The 23912-nt window shown below is 31.5% G+C and overlaps 2 protein-coding genes across 2 annotated transcripts; one reads left to right on the top strand and one right to left on the bottom strand.

Annotated features, from left to right (window-relative positions):
• Positions 1 to 2467: 2467 nt before the first annotated feature.
• Positions 2468 to 9902, top strand: LOC124358632 (nucleolar protein of 40 kDa-like). The gene is given in 7 exon segments (XM_046810933.1): positions 2468 to 2645; positions 4031 to 4189; positions 5885 to 5967; positions 7445 to 7574; positions 9096 to 9191; positions 9193 to 9288; positions 9735 to 9902. Coding segments are annotated over 7 exon segments (705 nt in total). The 5' UTR covers positions 2468 to 2597; the 3' UTR covers positions 9828 to 9902.
• A 410-nt stretch (positions 9903 to 10312) lies between these two features.
• LOC124358144 lies at positions 10313 to 22346 on the bottom strand. The gene is made up of 3 exons (XM_046810437.1): positions 22061 to 22346; positions 14701 to 16954; positions 10313 to 10352 (listed from the first exon to the last, which is right to left on the bottom strand). Exons 1-3 carry the CDS (start codon positions 22263 to 22265, stop codon positions 10313 to 10315), a joined length of 2499 nt encoding a protein of 832 aa, XP_046666393.1. The 5' UTR covers positions 22266 to 22346.
• Positions 22347 to 23912: the final 1566 nt, after the last annotated feature.

Here is a 23912-nt window from a genome sequence, read left to right as displayed (position 1 = left end):
CCAATCATTTTATACTAGCTAATATTTTTATGTGTATATAGTCGTTGTTACTGTGTACATAGTACAAATCTGACACAATCAGTTCAGTTTCTGTTCAAAGATGGAAAGAAAGATACTAAAAATAAATGTGTCATGTTTATATGTGCTATACAAAAAGCCTGAATGTATTTTGAAGAAAGTTACTTGGCTATGCTGTTTCGTAAGAAATTTGAACTGTTTATTGTTGTAGTTGTAACTTGTAATCATGTAATGTAATGTTGGTTTGTTTTCGTTACTGAACTAGCGGCAAACCTGCTTTGCATGTGACCTATCCTTAGAATCTTCCATCTTTGACTAACATTACACTAATAGGACATATATTATATGAAAATTTTGTATGTACGTTTTAAAATGTTATATGTTTACCATAAGTCGGATCGTTTTATATGTTGCATGTTTTATTGCATGTTACAACCCCTATAGTGTCCAGCAAACAATAATTCTATACAGGGTGTTCTGAAAAAAGGTGCCCATAAGTCAGTGCGTGATTCCTCACATCAAAATAAGAAAAAAAGGTCTAATTAACATAGGTCCGAAAATGCTTAGTTACCAAGTTATACAGGGTGAAAGATTTCGTCTGAATTTCAGTTCCCCTGCTGCAACGAAGCCCTACGGGTATTTGTTGGCTGTTAATTAAGATGTACAATTTAGCGTACTTTATGTAAAATGAACTGAAAAATTGAATAAAACCGTTTCCAGACCTGTAGCTACAGTAATTTTTAAGATATGTGACGAAATACGCGAAACTTGGTCCCGAAAAACAAGTTACATTTAGGTTTGAAGCAGATTTACTATGTTAAATGTACAATAAACACAAAATATTTTTTCACGGTACTTGTAGAAAATTTAATTTCGAAGAGAAAGATGTAAAATAAGTCTATAATAGACAAACGCAAACTTTAAAAAATAATCCTTAATTACATACAAAACGCATGAAAAATAGACAAAATCTGTTAAGCTCTCTACAAATGTAATATTGAAATTAAAACAGCTGTTTTATTAAAACAAATTAATGCGTTACTATTATTTTTTATCAAGTAAATATTTTTAACAATCATACATTATCATACATAAAAAGTTATCTGAATTATCATTCAACAAAAAAGTTACACTTGTCCTAAAAAACTAACCACGTCACAGTAGATGTTCAAAATGTTTCCCCTCATTCAAAATACAAGCATCCAGCCGTCTTCTCATAGACTGCCGAACTTTTTCGAAGATCCCAGGTGTCTCACGTATCCTTTGAATCCCGTTAACAATCCTTATTCGCAACTCTTCTATGGTATCCACAGGCGAGTCGTAGACAAGCGTCTTTAAATGTCCCCATAAGAAAAAGTCTAGAGGATTGAGGTCAGGTGACCTTGCAGGCCATGCTACTGGGGCTCCTCGACCAATCCATCTGTTTGGATATGCTTCATTTAAAAATTCTCTTACTTGTAATGTGTAATGAGCTGGAGCTCCATCCTGCATGAACCACATGTTGTTGCGTGTGTATAGTGGCACATCTTCGAGTAACTCATTCAGATTAGTCGTCAAGAAATGTAAATAATTTTCACCATTGAGCGTATCAGGTAAAAAACTTATAAAAATTTTATCACCCAGAATAGCAGCCCATACGTTTATAGAAAACTGATATTGGTGACGGTTCTCTGAAATAGCACGTGGATTTTCAATTGCCCACATGTGAGTATTGTGGGTGTTAAGAATAGCCATTCTTGAAAATTTTGCTTCATCAGTAAAGATAATGTAATTTAAAAAATGTGGATTTCTGCACCTTTGGATAAGCCATTGGCATAACTGAACACGAGGAAAGTAATCTCGAGGCAAAAGAGCCTGGACCCTTTGGTTTAACAGATTTTGTCTATTTTTCATGCGTTTTGTATGTAATTAAGGATTATTTTTTAAAGTTTGCGTTTGTCTATTATAGACTTATTTTACATCTTTCTCTTCGAAATTAAATTTTCTACAAGTACCGTGAAAAAATATTTTGTGTTTATTGTACATTTAACATAGTAAATCTGCTTCAAACCTAAATGTAACTTGTTTTTCGGGACCAAGTTTCGCGTATTTCGTCACATATCTTAAAAATTACTGTAGCTACAGGTCTGGAAACGGTTTTATTCAATTTTTCAGTTCATTTTACATAAAGTACGCTAAATTGTACATCTTAATTAACAGCCAACAAATACCCGTAGGGCTTCGTTGCAGCAGGGGAACTGAAATTCAGACGAAATCTTTCACCCTGTATAACTTGGTAACTAAGCATTTTCGGACCTATGTTAATTAGACCTTTTTTTCTTATTTTGATGTGAGGAATCACGCACTGACTTATGGGCACCTTTTTTCAGAACATTCTGTATAAGCAACCACATGGCAGTGCATATCGGGGCTTCATGACGTCTTCAAAGCCCTCTTTATAAGTAAACTGTAAAAAGAACTTGCGGCATTGATCGGTTTGTTTGTTTTGTTGTGAAGAACTAACCTCGAGTCAAAAACAAATATATCTATGTGAATTATCAAAAGAATTAAATTATTTTTACGCTACATACCTACGTATTATGGAAGGAGAACAATCTAATATACTGAACACTATATTTCTTGGTGAGGTAAGTTTCTAAGCCGCTGGAGAGTCAAAATGTTTTAATTATGCTATCCATGACACTTACTTCAATTACAGGCCTATTGTTAATTTTTCAAGTGTTCTTTTTTAAATTACAATAAATCAATTATTGGATTATATACAGTTGTATGTTTGTAAAATATTCTTACCATGGTGATGCATGGATCAGAATATGCTAATAGTTGAGTAAATTTAAATTTGTGTAGGATAAGGATAAATGTTTAAATTTTAGTAAACAAGGGGATTGTGATTTGTGACTGCCCTATCACTTTTAGCCAATAGCTTTTTGGCCTAGTTAAATATTTTTTATCACTTTAAAACATAACCTCAAAATCACAACAAATGTATGGGTAACCTGCGAATGTTGTTGAAGAATAATATGTTCATTACCCTTTAGATACTGCCCAAATTTAAATCTTTCTTAGAAATAACAGTGATATGTACCTGAGGGGTATTAGGCTCATTTTAGCCCATTATGGGTCGATATTTATAATCGGTAATCATGATTCGATGTTTCAGTGGCCACTTATTATATTGCAGCATTATTGCCAATAAGTTCCATATTTTCTGGAAAAATTCACAATTACTTTACAAGAAGATTCTTTAGAACCACAAGTAATATTACATGAAACCAATAAAAACCTAAAAGTTATACATAATGTACTTAGGTTACCTAAAAAGAAAAACTTATTTTTTCCTTATTGAATTAGTTAAAAAAAATCTTTAAAAAGATTCTTGAGGTTAAAACTACTTATGTCACTAAATACTAACCAAAACTGTACACAATCTCAAATTTTAATAAGTTTTATTGAAAAACATTTTTATAACACTGTAATAAAATCTCGCAACTGCATAATAGCTCTCTCGTTGTTAATGCTATCTATATTTGAATGAAATAAACAACAAAGTGTGTATATTAATCTTTAATATATTCTTAATCTACATTTCTTTGTGTTAAGATTAGTACTAGTGTACATGTAATCAATTGATTATAAAAAATTAATACTAAAATACAATTTTAAATGTTCAGTCATCCGAACATTAGTATTTCTCGACAGTTACAGGTGTGTCCTTCTTGGCAACTTCTGGATGACATTACCCAAAGGGTTAAAAACAACACATATACATATTTGATCTTTCTTGAGGCATTTGTCCCAGTGATATAGGCCTAGGCAATATGTATCATAAAAAAGTAGGCCATGTTCTGTATGAGTGAGGTCTTTTGTAAATATGAAATGGATTATATAATTTTAAAATTCAGCTAGAAAATTCTTAAGAAGGTCCAGAGATTAGTTTATAAGAAACTATTTTGACCAGCTTGCATGTAGAATTAATTTTAGCTGAGTTGTCACTATTTTATTGTGTTTGTAGGTGGCAAGTGTCCAAAATTATGGTGCATTTGTTCACATCCCAGGGAACAGAAATCAAGGCCTTGTCCACCGAAGTCAGATATCATCTACTAATGTGGATGATGCTACAGAAGTTCTGCAACGAGGGGAACGTGTTTGGTGTAAAGTAATTAGCATATCAGTAAGTAATTGTTTTGTTAAAATTAAGATTTTTATTTCAGGGGTTCAATTTACAATCTATGATACACCCTAAATACATATTAGCCCTGTGCTTTGGCAAACAACGATATGTTGATGCTGCATAATTATTTTTCTAATGTTATTTTTTTTGTTAAACTAGTGTATCTTTAAAGCAATGGTATAATAATTTGAGGGGAGACTTTAAAGGCAGCCTACTCTCATATTTCAATTATTATTATTGAACAATTCGATGTAATACTATCCAACTTCAATATTATATAATCTGAAACACTATTAACACGTTCACTTTTTCATATAGTAAACAGACTTTAGCTTATATCTTATGTATTACAAACATTAAACATGAAATTAAACATATCTTTATTAGACATTTTTCATTTCATAAAATTAATGTTTGTAATAAATAGGGAAAGAGGACAACAATATTTGCTTAATTTTGTGGCTCTCATCTTTTCTACAACTGTTTTCGTCTCAGATATAATTTAAAACATTCTTTTTGTAATATATGTCAGTATTAAAGAAATTTAAGTTGTTACTGTAATTGTAGAAAATTACAAAAAAGGTTAAATCGTCAATTGTACAAGCATCAACACAAGTCATGTATATATGTACGTACTCAAATACGAACTTGTTATTAAAATATTTTTAAGAAGTTTTTAAATGGCTGCCAATTGAATTTTAAATAATTAATAAACTTCAAAAGGATAAAAATTCATTCAAAAAATTTTATTTTTGTGCCTGCAGAGAACAAAGTTAAATATAAAACTATATACAGTTAAACAGAAGTTTTAAAGACATTAAAATCAAATAATACTGAAAGTGAGTGATTAGAAGTAGGCTAAACATTGAAAGTATTACTATAGGAAGTTGTTTGGATGCATTAAATTACTTATTGACTTAGTCATCCAGATTTAAAATCTTTCCAATTTGAATGAACTGAAAAAAGATTTTGATATGATTAAGAATATGGTGATCAACCTCGTGATGAGTTTGTTCTTAATTTTTATTTGAAGAATTGTGAGACTAAAACTTGGTTTTTACAAATAACAGGACATCATTTTGGTTTTCTCTTAAAGCAGATAATGATGTAGTTTTCTTGAAGACATTGCCCCTTTTCAGTTTCAGCTTTGCCTGATCATTCTTGAAATTGACCATACAAGTTTAAAAATTAAACTTTTTTAAATTAAACATTTTCCAATTTGGATACTACCTTTTTTAATGCTTCCTCATTATTTTGATATATAATTATATTGTTTTGACATTACAATCACAAAAAGTAAACATAGGAAAACTGAGCAATACCGTTTAATCCCTGAGGCCTCACCTTTTAACTTGATGAAGAAATCAAAAATCATTATTGCCACTGACAAATTATTATACTAGAATAAGCTTATGTCTATTGCTTTAAGTATAAAAAAGTGTTATATCACTGAATAAAGTAAATGCAGTTGTACCCTGTCCATAAAAACATCAAAAATCTAATTTTATGATGTTAAAACGTGATTTGGATTTCATAAAAAAATCTCTTAATTGTATAAAACGGATTCTTCAAAATCATGCTAAGAGTAATAGTAGCAAAAGTTTTGTTTTTTCTAATTAGAATACCCTAAAAATTATTCTTCTTTATGCACTTTTCAATCTATATGATTTTTAGAAAATATTTGTTTGTTTGTAGGACGATGGAAAGATTGGATTATCAATGAAAGTTGTTAATCAAGGCAACGGAAGGGATTTGGATCCAAACGGAGTACAAATTCAGTGAGTCATCTTCCATTAAGCACAAAAAAATATATCCATTAATTTCAGTAAAAACCTAATAATTACTTAATGATAACATAAATATACCATATAACATTAATTACAAGATAAGTAGATATTTCTTCTATCTTCACAGTCACTTTTAATGATTCAATATTTTGAATATGTCACACTAGCTGTTTGTTGTTGGTACACAAATATGCTATCATCACAACAGAAGTAATTTCTCAAAGAAAAATAAAGCTTTCCGTATTAATAATTAATAAAAAATAAATCTTTTTAAAGATACACTTTTAGATTTATCTGGCTTTAGTTACAGTGACAGTGAATAAGTAGGTACAAGTATTATTTTATTATTTGAATTACCCTGTATCATTATAATGCTAAAAATTACTAGAAAAATATACAGGTAATGGGGGTATTAATGCAATATACAGGTGTCCACAAAAGGATGTCACAAACCTCTGTGACTGATAGTATTCATTATTCCAAACAAAAAATTATCTATAAACATACGTCGAGAAATGGGTCATTTAACCGCTAGCCGCCATTTTGTATTTTGAGCACAATAGTTTTTCACTGTAGAAGTGTTTTGTTTTACGTTGTTGGTGCCAATAACGTTCTTGAACTAACCTTATTGTAATAATGGGAATCTGAATATAATTTTATGTATTTATAAACCCATTGAGAGAGTATTTGCAGGTCTATAAAGTTAACCTAAACATTTGAAGATGTAATGCAGATTGTTAAAAATAAAATAGAAAGCAATTGAAATATAATTAACTAATTATTGATGCTATTACAATCAAGATTAACATTTTTAAACAGACCTGTCCTTCAATTATATACTGAATAGATGTCAGGATGTATGTGATAAGTTAGTACAAAATCAAGTAATTTTGTAAAAAAATCCTTGATTTAATCAGTTTCATTTGTATGTTATTGTATGCAACTCTATTTTCAAGATTCAAGATTCAAAAATTCTTTATTTGTACATAGTACAGCGTGTACATGAATAGTGTCAATAAGTTTTTTACAATATACTAATTAATCTATATGTCATTTAAAATTAAAATTATACAATGTAATAAGAAATAAACAATCCAGAAGCTTATATACATGAAATACTAAAATTACATACCAGGCATTCCCAATCTACCTTCCCTCCCAAAACTCATCAAGGGAGTACAGAGCCAGATTTATCAAATATATTTTTAACTCTTTTTTCATTTTAATAAGATTTTGTTCATTTATTATTTTTGTTGGTAGTTTTGTTAAAAATGTATGGCCCATAAAATCAGTTTTTTTTTTTTTTTAATTCTAGTTTGTGCTGAGGGACATTTCTTTTAAATCTAGTATTATAATGATGTAAAATTTTTGTAGGTTTTCCCTTTCTCTCATTTTGTTTTATATATATATCACTGTCTCATATATATTTTGTAAATTTAATAACCTTCATGAAAGATTTTTGTTCAAGTCAGGATGAACAGAAACGCAAGAGTATGCCTCCAGGTGGAGGGCGAAAGAAAATCACTTTGGAAGCTGTTCTCAAGACTACTTGTTCAAAATGTGGGATCACTGGTCACTTAGCCAAGGATTGCTTTCAAGTAAGCAGACTTTTTAGAATAACAAACTCATTATTGAATTTATGGACTGTGTACAGCATTTTGTGTATTATTGTGCTTATCAATCAGTGCAATATTTATGTTTAGGACGTACATAATTTGTCATTATCTATTTTCATAGTTACACTAAAAATCCATGTCCTTTATACAATTTCAAGGTGGTTGTAATTGGGAATTTACATAAATTTATTCGTTCATCGATACAAAATTAGGTACTTCCTTATCATCGTTTACTTGGCCAAATGATTTATTAAATTTGTACCCATATGAAAGTCTAATTTATGTTTAAGTCAAGAGATAAATATAGTTTAGTGTGTTAAGGTAAATTAGAGTTATTTGAAAATAAAATATTGCTTAAATTTGAGATTTTCATGACACATTAAAATAATGTAAACTTTTTATTAAAAATGTAAAATTTGTTTTGTCTATTACACTTTTTACCCAGTGGGTAACAAGGGTAAAATAATGTTCTGTATAAAATGAAGGGATAGACTAGTTGTAAGTCTATCAAATCATCTTAGCCAGCAGTTTTAGTATGGCTGCTAAGGCGTAGGGGATACCCCTGTGTTATACACCTTGTTGCTTGGTAAACCAAGTTTGAGCAAAGGAGTTACTTCGCCTAGTGAAGCTGTTTTGAGGTTGTTTCATCTCTTCAGATACAGATAGATAGCAGATTTCAGCTGTCACTGTGTTATAGCGTACTCAGTTGAAGATCATAGACTTCGCACTTTCTTCGAGTACCATCCCAGCCAGTGTAGGGGGCTAAACCCTACAACTGTATAGAATGTTGAAAAATATACCTTAAAAACCTTCATCAGATTATTGATTTATTTGAAACCAGTTGAAATATAATTAACTAATTATTGATGCTATTATAATCAAGATTAAAATTTTGTATGATTTAACTTACAAAAGTTATCTGCAAATCATCAAGTAGCATGTCAAAATACTGTATATGCCTCAATGGATGTTTGCGGGAGGACAGTAAAATTAAAGTAAAGACAGTCCATGAGAAGTCATTAAAAGCCAATTATAGATCAACTTATATACAATTTTGAAGGTATTAATGGAAGTCAAAAACCGTGAGATCAAGTAAACAGTAACAAATACAGCTTATTTGGTACCTCATATTTAAAAACCTATTATTTATATTAATTCTGAAAATTGTATGAACAAATGGACTTTTTAATATAAAAATAAGTATTTGTTAATATGACCTGGATAGAAATCAGTAAATAGATACCAATAGAATCACCACATAACTTAGATTTAAACTAAATATTTAGATAACCATACATAAATAAATATCTATGATGAAAGTGATTTTTTTGTTTATTTTAAATGACCAATTGCTCCTTTCTGCATTTTATCTTTGAATTTCGTTTCAAATTCGGTGTATTGTTTCTTTAAACCTATTTTCTTTAGATTAGTTTTAAATCTGTTTAAGTTACGACTCTTGTTATTTTGATAATTGTTTTATTAACATATTTTGTTTCCTTTAAGGGTGGCAGTGGTAAGATTTATGAACTTATTCCAGAGGATGATATTAATGAAGTTCCTGTGAATTCTATTGAAGATGAAAAAAACAAGTCAAAAGGAATCATCTAAGTCTAAAAAGAGGAAAAAAGATAAAAAACATAAAAAGGAAAAGAAGAAGAATAAAAGGAAAGCATCGAGTTCTGAATCAGATTCTGAGGTTAGTTTAAAAGTACTGTATTTATATTTATTCATTATGTTTTTTATACATTTTTATATAGACTGCTGTAGTTCCAGAAGTTTATTATATTCTGATAAAACTTGTTAATGTGATGGTAAGATTATTCCATAGCAAATTTAGTGTTATTTTGCATAATCTTAACAATGAATCTAGGCCAATTTTATTTAAACTGCTGTATAACCAATTATAATGCATATAGTTAACACATTTACTGCTTTCTATCTAAGTGATATTGAGTATTCCTACACCACCTAAACATGCACCTAAGTGTTTGCTGTAGTTGACATGTTAATAGGAAGAAATTTAATATTAAAAAGGAATTGTGTTTAATAATGTTTAAATATATAACCCTATGGATATATATTACTTATAATATATACTTGGATTATATTCTTTCATATTACTTAAGTTTCTTCTTTTTTCAGAGTGACACTGATGGAAATAAGAGAAGAGAACGGAGAAAACACAAGAAAAGAGATCGTTCTAGATCTAGATCCCCAAAGAAAAAGAGGAAATAATGTTCCAAGATGTAACTGTTTATGTAATTAAGTAAAAAATATTGTATTAATTACATTAGTTTATTTATCTCAGTATTTTTCATTTTTTGGACTATTCATTTCTTTATTTCACCCATCTAGCATTTTTAAATAAATGCATTACTTCCGTTCGTGTGTTACTTATGAATATAAATGAAATATGGTGAGAAAAGCCAATAAAAGGCTAATTTATTATTTTGTAGGTACATTGAGGAACTTGAGCATTGCTCTCCTTCTTTATAAAAGTAATTTAAAAGGAAAAATATATCGATTAATTGGTTTCATTGAATTTTACAAAGGGTCTACCCCGAGTAACCCATCACTAGTATTACGTATTCAAAGACACTGTTTTAATCCACATATAAAAATTAATGAACAAATATTTTCTGTCACCAACTGGATAGTAAAATTACTTCTCCCTCCATGTAAACTGTACACACAATATTTTTTAAAGACAGAACAATGTTTTAATAGCTACTTTCTGTACTGTACTCCTTGGCATTAAACCTAAAATTCATAGATAACACTGATTAACAAATTAATCCACAACTATATTTCAACCTTATGTGCCACCATCTGCAATTATTAGATGTACTATGAGTGTAATGGTGGAAATATTTTTAATTCCTTTTTAAATTAAATACCATTAAGGCAATATTTTTAAATTTATTTTACTTTTAAATTATTACGTAATTGCCATAATGTAGCCGATAATTTTACTGCTGTTTTGATGTAAGTCCGTTGCTCGAGTCTATCACCCGTCACTAAAATCGCTACATAATGGTAAAACACAACAAGACCGCACTGTGACTTAGCGGCTATTGTGGCAGAGCCTACAGGCGTGTTAGCTTGTACAGTCACATCCAAAAAAATGGCGAGTACAGTCCGGAAACTTTCTGATACCACCTCATACTACTCCACAGAGAGCAATCTGAGCGCTCACTTTTTCCATACCTCAGATTTATGGCATTAGATGAGTTTTCTTGTGTAACTAATAAAATCAAAACTGGTACTTATTGTAACACTTATACTTAGACATTTCCAAAAGGTTACATTTTCACCCAGCATGTTAGCTGTAAACATAGTTATATTTCCTCCACTCTATGATTAGTTCAATAACACTATAATTACAAACATCACAATTAATAGCATTCTAAACCTAAACAATGTAATGTAATGTAGCAATGTAATTTATTTCCATTACATTGTATTGATTTTCATTTATATTATTTTGTATTTGACACCTGTTCTAACTTGATGTTTATGAATAAAGCATTCTGTATTCTGTAAATATAGGTGTTACGTAACTTTGCCATTACAAACAACACTATAAGAAATGGTGCGGTCCACAAAAGATGTACTTACCCTGGAATGCTCCTACAAATGTGTAATTATAATTACCAAAGAACAAGCAGGCAATGCACTCAGCATGTGCTCCCAGCTTCAAGGATATGTTGGCATACCCTTTAACTACCAATTAAAATTCAAATAATTTTACCCTCAGGCACCGAATTAATTTTTTATGTTGCTATGGAAATCATTGTGTGAGTGCTTAGGGTCTATTAAAAATATTAATCAACTGTACAACAGTTCAAATTGTATTTTATAATTATATATTGTAAGTATTTAGTTGCCTAGCAACAATTGGGTTTTAACCAGATCTACCACTAAAAATAAATTATGTGGATTATTATATTGCCTTAGCCACTCCCAAGTTTGAAAGTTACACCTTCTTACATAATTTTCTTAAATTTCTTTATCACCAAGAAATTCTTCTTTCACTCAAAATTTCATTATTACTCACTCATCACTCAAAGTTACTAAAACTCAGAAAAGAAATGATCTTACCACAATGTCATTTTAAACGGCAATCAAAACAAACGGTAAACAGCAATTTAAGAGAATTGACCAGCTTCAAAATCAAACATGTTATGTGAACATACCATCGATAAATAGTATAGATAAATGCCAAAATATTCAGTATCGGGAATATTTTCAACCTCAAAGTTATGAACTTTGTGTGATGGGCAGTGCCTGTCATTGGTAATTACGCTGATGTTAACCGACAATGTGCAATATATGTCATTGGTAGCCAATGGGTTAATATTCTGTAAATAGCATAAGAATGTGACTTCTAAATGAGAGTACTTTCATTACCCCCCTGCTCAGAAAGGGCTAAATTTTTTTTCATAAGCCACACAGGAAGAAATATTTTTTCCTTGGTATCTACTTTGTGTCGTTTGGGCTTATGATAAATATTCTGTAATTAATTGGACAGTAAATGATATGGGGTATCTTCTATCAAATTCATGACAATTATTGTTCCTTCTTGAACCATAATTAGAAAGTCTGTGATTGATTATGTTCAACTGATCATAATATAGTCTAGGTTTATAGTTTTGTACTGAATAAAATTTACTTAGTTTCTTTCACAGGTTCTTCATTTAAACAAACATGACAAATGATGAGACATATTCCCCTTCTTTTTGAATCAGAGTATTTTACAATCACTATAAAATACTAACTGGATACTTGTGCTGTATTCTAACAAAGGTAAAGGACAGTAACACCACAACAACAGAGTTCATGTTTCTATTACTCTATTACAATTTTACCTCAGCCCCTAAACAGTTTTGTTTTTGTACCTAATTTTGTTTTCTTTTTTACAGTGACTGGTTTGCACAGTTTAAATGTATGTTTTTATGCAAAAAATTTTGTTTTAGCATCTTTTCAATATTTTTGTATATTGTCCACTAAATCATTTTCACTATCTTTGTCCGTGTCATCATTCCGTAAACAATGCCAATCGTCTATTTGTGTATGGGATATTTCCCTGGTACAATAAATACTAGAAATAAAATCATAAAACACTCCAGGCAGGTGACATGTACAACACATGGTAGCTGTCTGCACTGTGCGACTACAACGAACTCCCCAAGGTACAAACACTCATGACAGAGAATTATGGTAGTGGTGACATCTAGTAGAAAACGCCAGAAATACATGCGTGGTGCATGGGTTGTCATAGAAATGCTTCTTGTGCAATATTAAGTCAAATAGCAGAATAAAAGTGGAACAATATAGCAATGTGTAATATTTATTACTCTTTGTTCGTAGCATTTTTTGAGCATTCGCTTTGAATGTAATATTATGTCAAAAACCGTAAAATGGTTAATAATTTAATTTGTTTAATATTTAGGCCAAATAATGTCTTCTGAAAATATTCTCACAAATTTTGTACTCAAGTGTGTATTAACATTAACATGTATAAAATGTAAATTCACAATAGCCTACAGCTTAGAAAATGTACCAAATGTCAGATTAAAAAAGTTTTTTTTTTTTTTTATTTTAGTTAAAGGCTTTAAGATATTATTGGTCTACAAAATTGAACATTTCTGCATTATGTTAACATTGCAGAGTCCTAAATTATTATGAACATCTTATTTTAATTTTGAACTTGTCTGGAAATACAAGATAAAAAAATATGTTATAGGGAGAAAATAAGTTTGTTTTATTTAAAATATGTGGTATATTAATTTCCTTAATTTTGGACTGGAGAAGTGATTTTTTAATAAAACTTACATATTTCAGGTTCTTTATTTATATAGCATCTGATTATGAGCAACGTCTCTCTATTTTTTTTATCGCCAAGGTTAAAAAATTACATCACTTCTGGGTAAAACTATCTGTTCGGCAGGTGGATAGTTTTGCAGGATAGCATTTCTAGTTGGCTAAGACTAATTAGCAAGCTGTATGGATCATGTACTGGTTTAAATATGAATTTGATGTGGTGTAGCAAAAAGGTTTCTTATTTCAAGAATAAGAGTTTTAAAAGAACCTTTTAATGTTTTAAAATGAGAGTTTTGATGAGATATGAAGAACAGACTTATCTTTAAGACTATTCCTCTTATTTTTTTATGTACATCTGTTAACAATACATAGAATACCCGTCCAATCTCGTAAAGGTGAGCTTAGTCTTCTTATTCTATAAAAACTCTCACGATAAAACATGACTTTTTAACCTCTTTAATCAATCTTTAACCTTTTAGTGTAATACTTGAAATTAAATTTGTTATATTCATCCTTAAATATTCACCTTCAAATAAGTGCTTGGTATGTGGTGAAAGTTTGTAACTGATAGAGATAAATATGTCATTAATAATATCACTTCCAAATCTAAGTAAATTATAACAAACTAAAAGACATTGTGACATATTTCTTATTAATTTGCAATGTTATTTTTCTCTTTTAAATAATCTAGAAAGTAAAACAAAATATTCTTTTTTTAGTTTTTGTAAACGTTTCCTTCTTGTAATTTTGGTCCAATTTTCCAGAATTCTTTTCTATAATTTTTATTTCGTCTTTATTGATTTCACAAAATTTTTCAGATAAAATAGTTTTTAAAATACCCACTTCACTCTTTGTACGGTAAGTTTTGTCTCTAGGTCTGTCCCCAAAGGTTTCTGATTTTGTGACTATTTTCTTCAGCTTCTCTGGTAAACTGCAAATATTTGAATCAGTATTAGAAACTACACTGAGCTCCCCATTTACTTGACTACATCCTTCAGAAGAAGGAATTATATGAAGTGTACTAGAAGAAGAGTTCATTGTAGTTGAAAATTGAGAGTTGTTCTCGAATAGAACATTTACAGAACTGTACGTTTTACCTCTATTTCTATTGAAGCATGGTACTCCAACTGTGTTTTGGGAATCTTCCAAAGTTATTTTTGAAGGTTCAATTTCAGATTGTTTAGAATATCTAACTTTAGAATCTGAATTAAGTGTGTTTTCATTTCTAGCTTCAGAGAATATTTTAAAATTGAACAATGATTTTAATTGTCTTTTGAATACACACATATGTGATGTGGTAGAACTGTTATTTCTCTTTTCACGAATTCCATTTATTGCTGTGGCATTGGGTAAGTTATTCATAGATTTTGATATATCTGTAAACTTAATTTGTCTTTTCTGAGATGAAGCTAAGGTATCTTCGTATACCGTAATGTCCTTATCTTTTGAAAGGGGCATCACTAATAATAATTCCTCTGCATTGTGTTCAGTTATGTTATTGTTTCTGTGCTCATTTTGATGAAAATTGTTACATTGCATTTTTTTCTTACTTTTATGTATTTTGTCAGCCAAACCTGTTTCATTGCAGATATTTGGCTCTTTTATCATGTTGTTTATAAACTTGTTCAAGTTACCATCATTTTGATCAACATTATAAGTATGGTTTTCCTTCTTTTCTTCTATATGAGTTGGATTTGATTTGAAGTTAGTTTCATGACTACTTTTAGACGTAGATTCATATTTTGTGTTGTAAAATATCAGTGAATTACTTAATTTCGTATCACCTGTATTCAATATTGTATTAGTTAAACAGTGAGGGGCACTACAAGTAGTATCATGTTTATTTGATTTGCTCAAGTTTGTTTCTGAAGATATACTTGTAATGTCTATACAAACATGATGACATGACATGTGGTTTTCTTTTGGGTTGTCAACAAACTTGTAATCTGTATCGGTGTAATTAAAACATTTACCATCAGTTATTTGATGATCTTTAATACATTCATGATGCATTGTTATCAGGAAAAATAAACCACAGCGATCACACAAAGTATCTTGTGGTGGTTGGTTTTCTAAAACTGCCTTAGTCTCCAAACTCTCACCAGTAATCGTTTCAGTACAGTTTGTCAGATTTACATTCTGTGAACACAATTTTCCTGTGGTATTTTCCTTGCGTATGAAATCTACATTTTCACCTGGTGGTTTTGTTGATAAATCTTCAATAAATTCAACAACTGAGTATAACTGGTATAGGGAAAGGGTTGTTTGATTCAAATGTTCTTTTATTTCTTTAATAGAAATGTTTGATTTACTTCCACCCATGTATTTACTGTTATTTCCTGCACTAATTCTCATTTTTCCTTTTTCTGTATGTAAAATGTTTGGTTCTAATTTTGTTGAACTGTGCTGATGCATAGTATCAAAACTGCTTGTGTCAGTTCCAATTTGTAAATAATCATTACTCCCATCTGGAGTTATATTTTCAGGAAAGTTTTCAAAAATAATAGTTGTTTTTGTTTCTGGGTTTTCTGTTGTATTGTTTTGTTTGTCAATGTCATCAGTTAAAGTTCCCATTGACGTAGTCAAATTGTAGACACTACTCGCTGGTACAGAACTGTAAGAGTTTTGAGTTTGGCTACGGCTAACAGAAGTATCAAGACTGCTTTTGCCCTCATTAAACTTTGTATGACTATTAAAAGTGTCAAACATAAACTTTGTATGACTATTAAAAGTATACAAAGAACTAAAAGATTTAGCATTTGTTACTGACTGCTTTGATCTTTTTGAAATTAATTGGTAATTGGTGTCAATATTATTGTCTAAACCAGGTTTGACATTGGGCAAGTAGAAAGACTCTATGATTGCATTGGCATCAGCACTCTCAATGCCTTGAACTGATTCTTGAGAACATCTTTCCATAACTGATTCTGTCTGAGTTGAACAATCATTAACAAGCATGACAGAGAGAGTTTGAACAGTTTGTGATGTCAAAATATTTCTTTCTGTTTGTATGCATTTTGTTTGGGAAACACTACTCTCAGTTTGACTTTCTTTATGTTCAGTCTGTGTAGGAACATAAAACAAAGGCTCTATGTTATAGACAGTGTCATCGTCAGCAGAACTCGCAAACAAAAGTCCTCTCCGAGTTTGTGTTCCTGTTGTCTTGCAGCCTGTCACTGGCACATCATAGCAAATATTAATGTTTATTATGTAATCTCCAACAATTATTGTTACTGGTTTAACCAGTGAATCAGCTTCAAACGGAGTATTATTCTTCTTATCTTTCCCAAGAACTCTCATTAATTTTCCTGGGATATTGATGTTTACACCTTTCTCTCGTGCCAGTTTTGTGTTAGCTACTACAATGACACTAGCTTTCTGAGTATTTGGTTCTGAATTTGAGATATCTTTTTCGAAAACATGAAAGCCAGCAATGTCAGGTTTTAATTCCTTCAAGTATGGTTCAAGGTGAGTCAGGATTCTGTTTATAGCAAGATTACTATTTGTAAAACTTGCTATCGGCTCTGAACGTACAGTTTCTGTAACAAATAATAACAACTTTTATGTTAAAATTTTACAATGTTCTTCAATATGAGTACTTAAAAGTAAATTTGTTCACTGTTATTTATAACCAATGCATTTGATTAATAACAGCCAAATAGTCCTTCCATTTTTTATCTATATTATAAACTTCCTTTCCCCACACACGCACATTCACTGCTGATAAATGTTCGCTATCAGTTGGGCTGTGAATAGAATAATTTTACTTTTTTAAGTCAAGACATTGAAAAGTATATCTCACCCGAGATAGACCCCCCGAGTATTGTTTTTACTTTGCAGGAAAAAAACATTGTTAAAATTGTAACTCTTTTTTTTCCTTGTCATTTAGAGTTATTACACTCTATAGCTTATAGCCTATGGTTTACATGCCAATTCAAATATATTGGTCAATGACGATTTTCTTGATCAATTCATATTCAGTGACTTCACCAAAGACTATGTGCTCATGTTGGAAGTCAACAAACTCAACACAAGTTGTACAGCTGCAATGAAACTCTTTAAAATCGAAACCTTTTGTGCCGTTTGGTGGAACAAAGTTGATGAACTATTCTTTTGAGTGAAGAAACTGTAAATGGTGTTTCTTATCTTGGTGCACTAGAACTATGGCTATTTCCAGTGGTTAATTTCAGTGGGAACGCAAGGGAACGGCGTTCCCTTACCTCCCAAGAGTGCCGGAACGCAAGGGAACGCTTTTAAAACTACGAGTACAAGTTTTAGTTAAAAAAAATTGTAGGTAGGATCAATATTATGCTATGCTTTGTTTGCGAGTGACTCGTAAGCAGATAGTAAGCGCCCGTACAAGCAGTTGTGAGCTGTGCTGTGATGAGTCTTGCTCTTGCACGGAATCAGGCAGGAGGAAGGTGACGGGCGAGTCATCCTAGTTCGCGCATGCGCGGCTGCGCCTCTCAATAACAAAGCAATACCCACCCCACCCCCTTCCTTTCCCCCTCCATTCCTTCACCGCGCCACCGCCCCAGTGATCACAAGTGTGTTGACTAGTTGACTTGACCTTGGTGTGTTTCGTGTTTAAGTTATAAGTTGCATCGCATCCCATCACGCTTAAGTTCGTTTTTGAGGTGCAGGTCGTTGATTGCTTATTAGTGCTGGTGCAGCTAAATAGTTTCCTAATTGACTATGACTACCAGAAAAAGTGTTGATTTCTTTAAACCTAACCCTAAGAAACAAAAAAGGTTATGAGAATAATGAGAACTGCAGTTCGGAAGCATTGACTACAACTTCAATTGTTGATCAAGATAAAAAAGAAGACGCAATCGGGATCAATGAGGATAATTGCGATTACCATTCCCCTTCGACTTCCTCGTCGGTCAAAATAGTATCCAGGTTGGTGGGTTTGGGATCTGATGCAGACGAAGCTAAGGTTAGTAATGAAAATAATGATTTTGTTAATAGGGGTGAACAGCCAGTTTGTTGGTCTGAAGAACAAATTGTTGAATTTAAAGCTAAAAATCCATGGTTAATTGTGAACAGAGAACTAGGTTGCAACGTTTGCCGTAGTGTGAGTACTCTAGGTGCAGAGAAAACGAAGGGCCTAAAGATTAGCGAAGAGTGGGTTTTAGGAACTGTTACCGCTTATGGAAACAATAAAAAAGACCAGCAATCCTCTCTTAGGAAAAAGATATTTTTACACCGTGGGTCTCGAGCTCATTCTTTAGCTGAAAAAATACTCATTGAAGCTAAGAAAGATACAATGAAAAAAGCTGTTGCTTCTATGCATAAAGAGCAGCAGATTGTAACTGAGCGCATTTTCCGCACGGCTTATAAGCAAGCTAAACTAAATAGGCCATTTTTTGAGTTTGAAACTGAAATTGATCTTCAAATAATGAATGGCTTAGATATGGGGCGAATCCTACATTCAAATGTTGCTTGCTCCAATATAATTCATCATATTTCTGACGAAATGAAATCAGACTTGATAAATGGCCTAATCAAGTCAGACTCTAAATTTTCCCTGCTTTTGGATGAAGCCACTTCAGTTTCAAACAAAAATGCTTTGGTGGTTTATATCAGAACTGTTCTAAAGGGAATGCAAAACCCTATGACAGTGTTCTTAACACTTTTTGAGCTAAATAGCACAACATCAGCTGGTATATTACAAGAACTTTTAAATCAGTTACAAGTATTAGGTCTAAGCTTTGAATTCATGAAAGACCATATGATTGCTCTAACTTGTGATGGTGCTTCAGTGCTACTAGGCAAGAAATCTGGCCTTGCTATACAGCTTACTGAAACGTTCCCCAACTTGTTCATTTGGCATTGTTTGAACCATCGTTTAGAGCTTGCCGTGCACGATTCCATAGAAGAAGTAGCTGGAATCAATCATTTTAAGATATTCATGGATAAAATTAGAAACATGTTTAGTTGTTCACCGAAAAACAGCAGGGAGTTGGCAGAAGTTGCTAAAGGACTAGAGGAGCAAATGTTGAAAATCGGCCGTGTTTTAGATACTCGTTGGGTAGCCTCCAGCTTAATGGCGGTGAAAGCAGTTTGGACAGATTTTAAAGCTTTGTACAATCATTTCATTGAAGCATCTGAAGACAAACAAAGGGACTCGAAGCAACGTTCAACTTACAAAGGGCTTTGTAGTACATTATCTTCTACAACTTTTGTACACAACCTGACATTGATGTTCGATGCTCTAGAAGAGTTATCGGATTTGTCCTTACAGCTTCAAAAATCAAGCCTCAACCTTATCCAAGCCCACAGTGATGTAACACTGTTAATCAAAGTGTTTGAAAACCGAGTTGAAAACATGGGTAGACGTTCAGTGGAAGCTAAAATTGCTATTGACGATTTGATGTTTCAAGATGTTAAACTTTGTGTAAGATCCAAGATACCCAGTATTCCAGAAAAACAGTTCTATCGAAGCCTCGCTAACAACTTGACTTCAAGGTTGCTATCATCATCTTCAAATGCGGCTGAACACTACACCAAAATCATGAATGACATCAAAGTGATCCACCCCATGTATTGGCCAAAAGACTTATCCATCACCTACGGAGAATGTGAGATCCAGCGAATCTGCGATAGATTTAAGATTAGCAGCTCTCAGGATATAATTAGAGACTTCAGACACTTCAAGCAGGGACTGAAGCCTATGTTAAGTGGAGAGAAACCTACTATTCTAGAGCAACCGCCGTCGTTTAAGAAACTGATTTCCATCATAAATAGTATTGCAGTGTCTAGTGCTGAATGTGAACGTGGGTTTTCTGCAATGAATCTAATTATGTCTCCTCTTAGATCTTCACTCTACATTAGCACTGTTTGCGATTTATTGCGGATCAGGCTCCTAGGACCTCCTGTGGCTAGATACAATCCCGAGCGACACGTCAAAACCTGGCTGGCGAAGGGACACCATTCTGCACTTGACACCAAGTCAAAACAACGAGGGCAGAAAACTTACCATGAAGACAGCATTGCATTGTGGGAACTTTTTTCCTAAATCTGTTTTTTAAATATCTTTTAGAATTTCAGAACATTAAGTTTTCATTAAAATAACTAGCCTATGCCTAACTTATAGTTGTGTTCTGAACTCAAGTTTCTGAATTCTTTTTTGTACTTACAGTTAGTTTTGTGTATTGTTGTTTTGTTTCTTTTGTAGTTTTCACTTTAAAATATTAACAAACAACTAAAACTAAGTTTACCAACAGTCTTGGCATTGCCTTACAATATTATACTACAAATCCGTACATATTTGTTATAATAACTAATAAGCAAATAAAATAATCAACCTTAACTTTTTAAAACTACACTAAATTTAAAAAAATGAAACCGTGTTACTCCACTCTGTGTGTCATTTATTTTGTGTGTAATTAAACGCTTCCTTTTCCTTTCCAAGAAGTTGGTTTATTTTGAATGTATTAATATTGTTTTGTACCCATAAGGTATGCAATTTTTTTGTAAAATATGCAAACTTGTAAAAAAGCTGTTATATTAACAAACATCCATTTACATATTAATATGTATTATTATTACTACTGTAATGTGTATAAATAAAACTGTGAATAAGGCTCAATTTGTTTTTATTTTACCATTCATTAAAAAATTAATATTGGCGAGCTTCATTGATTCAAACAAAATGGTCAATGAAATCAAACCAAATATTTCTGGGAAATTTAAAGTAGGCAACAAGGTGTTAATGGAGTAGAGTAGAGTAGAGAGTAAACTCAATAATTTAAATTCATGTTTTTATTTTCTTACATCCTAATCAAGCACCTTAAAGAAAATAAACAGCATTAAAATATCACTTGGTATTTTATAAAAATGAATGTATTATTATGTCTGGGTGGCCTAAAAACAAAGGTTTACAGTTATAATTTTCAAAAGTTTTCCTGGGTGAGGGCCCCCCTCCTTCCTGGGGTGTATTCCATACCCACCGGTCTGAGCTTCCCACTTTAAGAGTTCCCACACCTAAAATTTTAGAAATTAAGCACTGGCTATTTCCTCTATGAAAAGAAGATGAACCAGAGAACTTCATTTGGTAGAAAAATGGTTTGCTACAACATGTATAACTAAGTAAGCTATGGGTTGAACAACATTGAATCCAACTGCTAGAGCTGGGTGATGTTTTATATGGTCTCCAAGTTCACCTGACCTAACACCATACGATTTGTGGGTGTATAACTAATCATGTATGTTTCTCTGCTGCCAGATGTTCTACCTGTATTAAAAAACAGTATTGAAGCAGTCGCAGCAACTATTCCAAAAACACTTATCAAACTATGGCAAGAGCTCACCTTTTTACTGGGTGTATGTCATGTGACCAATATTGGTCACACTGAACAATTATAGTAATAAAAATTGTTTGAATTGCTCTTTCATTTGATGTATCATTTATAATTTTGTAACTTGCATGGAGTAAATATAATAACATCTTAAAACTTCAAAAGTCATAACTAAACTCACACAAAGTTGATTGCAATTATTTGTCACTTGAACTCTTTGTAAGTCACAATAGATATTCATGCATAACCTCAAATTTAAATGTACTGATAATAAAAGTCAGTTTATCATGAGTTAATTTTATTGTTATTCTGCTTTATTATTGTAATAAATTTTTAGCGTACCTTGACTGAATTTACTCAAAATGGGCATCAGTGTTGAATTCTGGGAATTTACTGTGGATTTATTATTAGGCTGTAGAACTGAGTCTGAAGTTATTATCAGAACATTTTCAATGCCATTACTTGTATTTATCATTTTCAATCCAAATCCATTATCCAACTTTTTTACAAATGCTTTATATTGCTTTTGATCACTTGAAGTCAGCATTGTTCCTTTTGTTATAACTTTGTACTAAAAACCTTCTGTATTTTTGTATCATTTAACCAGAAATATCAACTTTAACCTCAACATAAGTTTGTCACAGAAACATATGATCCAGATTACACACATCAATATTAAATATGTTTGATAATCATGTGAAACATTTTGTCAAAAGAGTATCAAACATTTTCATTAATTTACCATAATTTTATTATAATCTGTGGATCAGATTTACAGAAAATATAAAGTATTTGAAAACTAATATGCCATTTATTGGGACATTAATTAACAGCCTGTATGTCTAAATGTAAATTTGTTCGAGCAAATTACATAAACTTAAGAAGATTAAATCAAACTGAAATTTTTATTATTTAGATACTAGATGTTACACTTTACATACAATTTTCTGCTGAATAACAGGGATGATATTGCCATATCCTTTTGAAATGGCCTACTAAGCACACCTCTAATAAGTGATTTTAATTTTTAAATATTCCCATTTGGTTGTACACATCAGAATAGATAGAAGTGTAAAAAAACTTTGTTTTGGGGCCTGAGTTGGAAAGTGCAACAGTTTTGTTACAATCACAAATAAAATAACTTGAATTTCTATGCAACATTGCATGGTGTTTTATTGCATTGGTTTAAAGATTTCAGCATCTAAAACAGTTTTAGACCGATGGTGAGAAATCCCAGTCAGAGTCTGTGTAGTTCTTAGTAAGAATATATTTTATAGTGCTCTTTGACAAGTAAGTGAAAAGTAGTGCTCTTTGACAAGTAAGTGAAAAGTAGTGCTCTTTTTGAAATGAAAGTAAGCATATTTGAGGTACATATTAGTGTTTATGCAGTGTGTGTGTGTGACAGAAGCACGAACTCCCAAGCTATCACCTGGGCCATAGACAGGTAGGGGAAGGGGGTCTGACCAGATTTTTAGCCTGGGGCCGCCAAACCTATATATCCATAATTTTATATTTATCACTTTATTCTACCATTATACATATTATTTGACTGAAAGATAAAGTGATTAATCATGCTTTATTTATTATGTTATCTCTACTTGTCAACTATAAGCATGGTTTTTTAGTAGGAGAAATTACAGTACCGGTATACTATTACGTCGAACATTTTTGTTATAAGCCTGCATTGTTGCACTGTAGCGCTTATGTGATATGAGCTTAAATGTAGGTACTATCTTGATGGATGTTTTCATTTATCACTAGAATGTGGGGGCACAGAAATAGCACTTCTTGCCAGTGGCATTTCCAATCGGTGCTTTCCTGTACCGATCTATAAATTTTAAATATAGAAAAAACAACTGTCAAATTATCTGTAATACCATCTGATTTAAAACTGTAGGCATTTAATATATTTTATGAAAATTGACTAAAATTACCATGGTTTTTGGTTTCTGAAGATGTTTGTTAATATTGATGTTTTCTATAATTTCAATGCATTTCTACAAAGTTTAGTGGAGTATTATTTTAGGAATTTTAAAATACCAATCATTTATAGAAGTTTGTATTGTTCGTCGATGAGCGTACTATGCTATATGTAACTTTAAAAAATTACATGTCTCAAACTAAACTAGAGGAATTTGATAGACATTAAAGGTTGAAAATTAAATGTTTTTTTACAGTAATTCATTTAAATAAA

The sequence above is a fragment of the Homalodisca vitripennis genome, chromosome 3, assembly GCF_021130785.1.
Source record: "Homalodisca vitripennis isolate AUS2020 chromosome 3, UT_GWSS_2.1, whole genome shotgun sequence".
Taxonomy (NCBI): Eukaryota; Metazoa; Arthropoda; class Insecta; order Hemiptera; family Cicadellidae; genus Homalodisca; species Homalodisca vitripennis.
The sequence above is the reverse complement of the archived record's forward strand: the minus strand, read 5'-3'. Positions and strand labels throughout refer to the sequence as shown.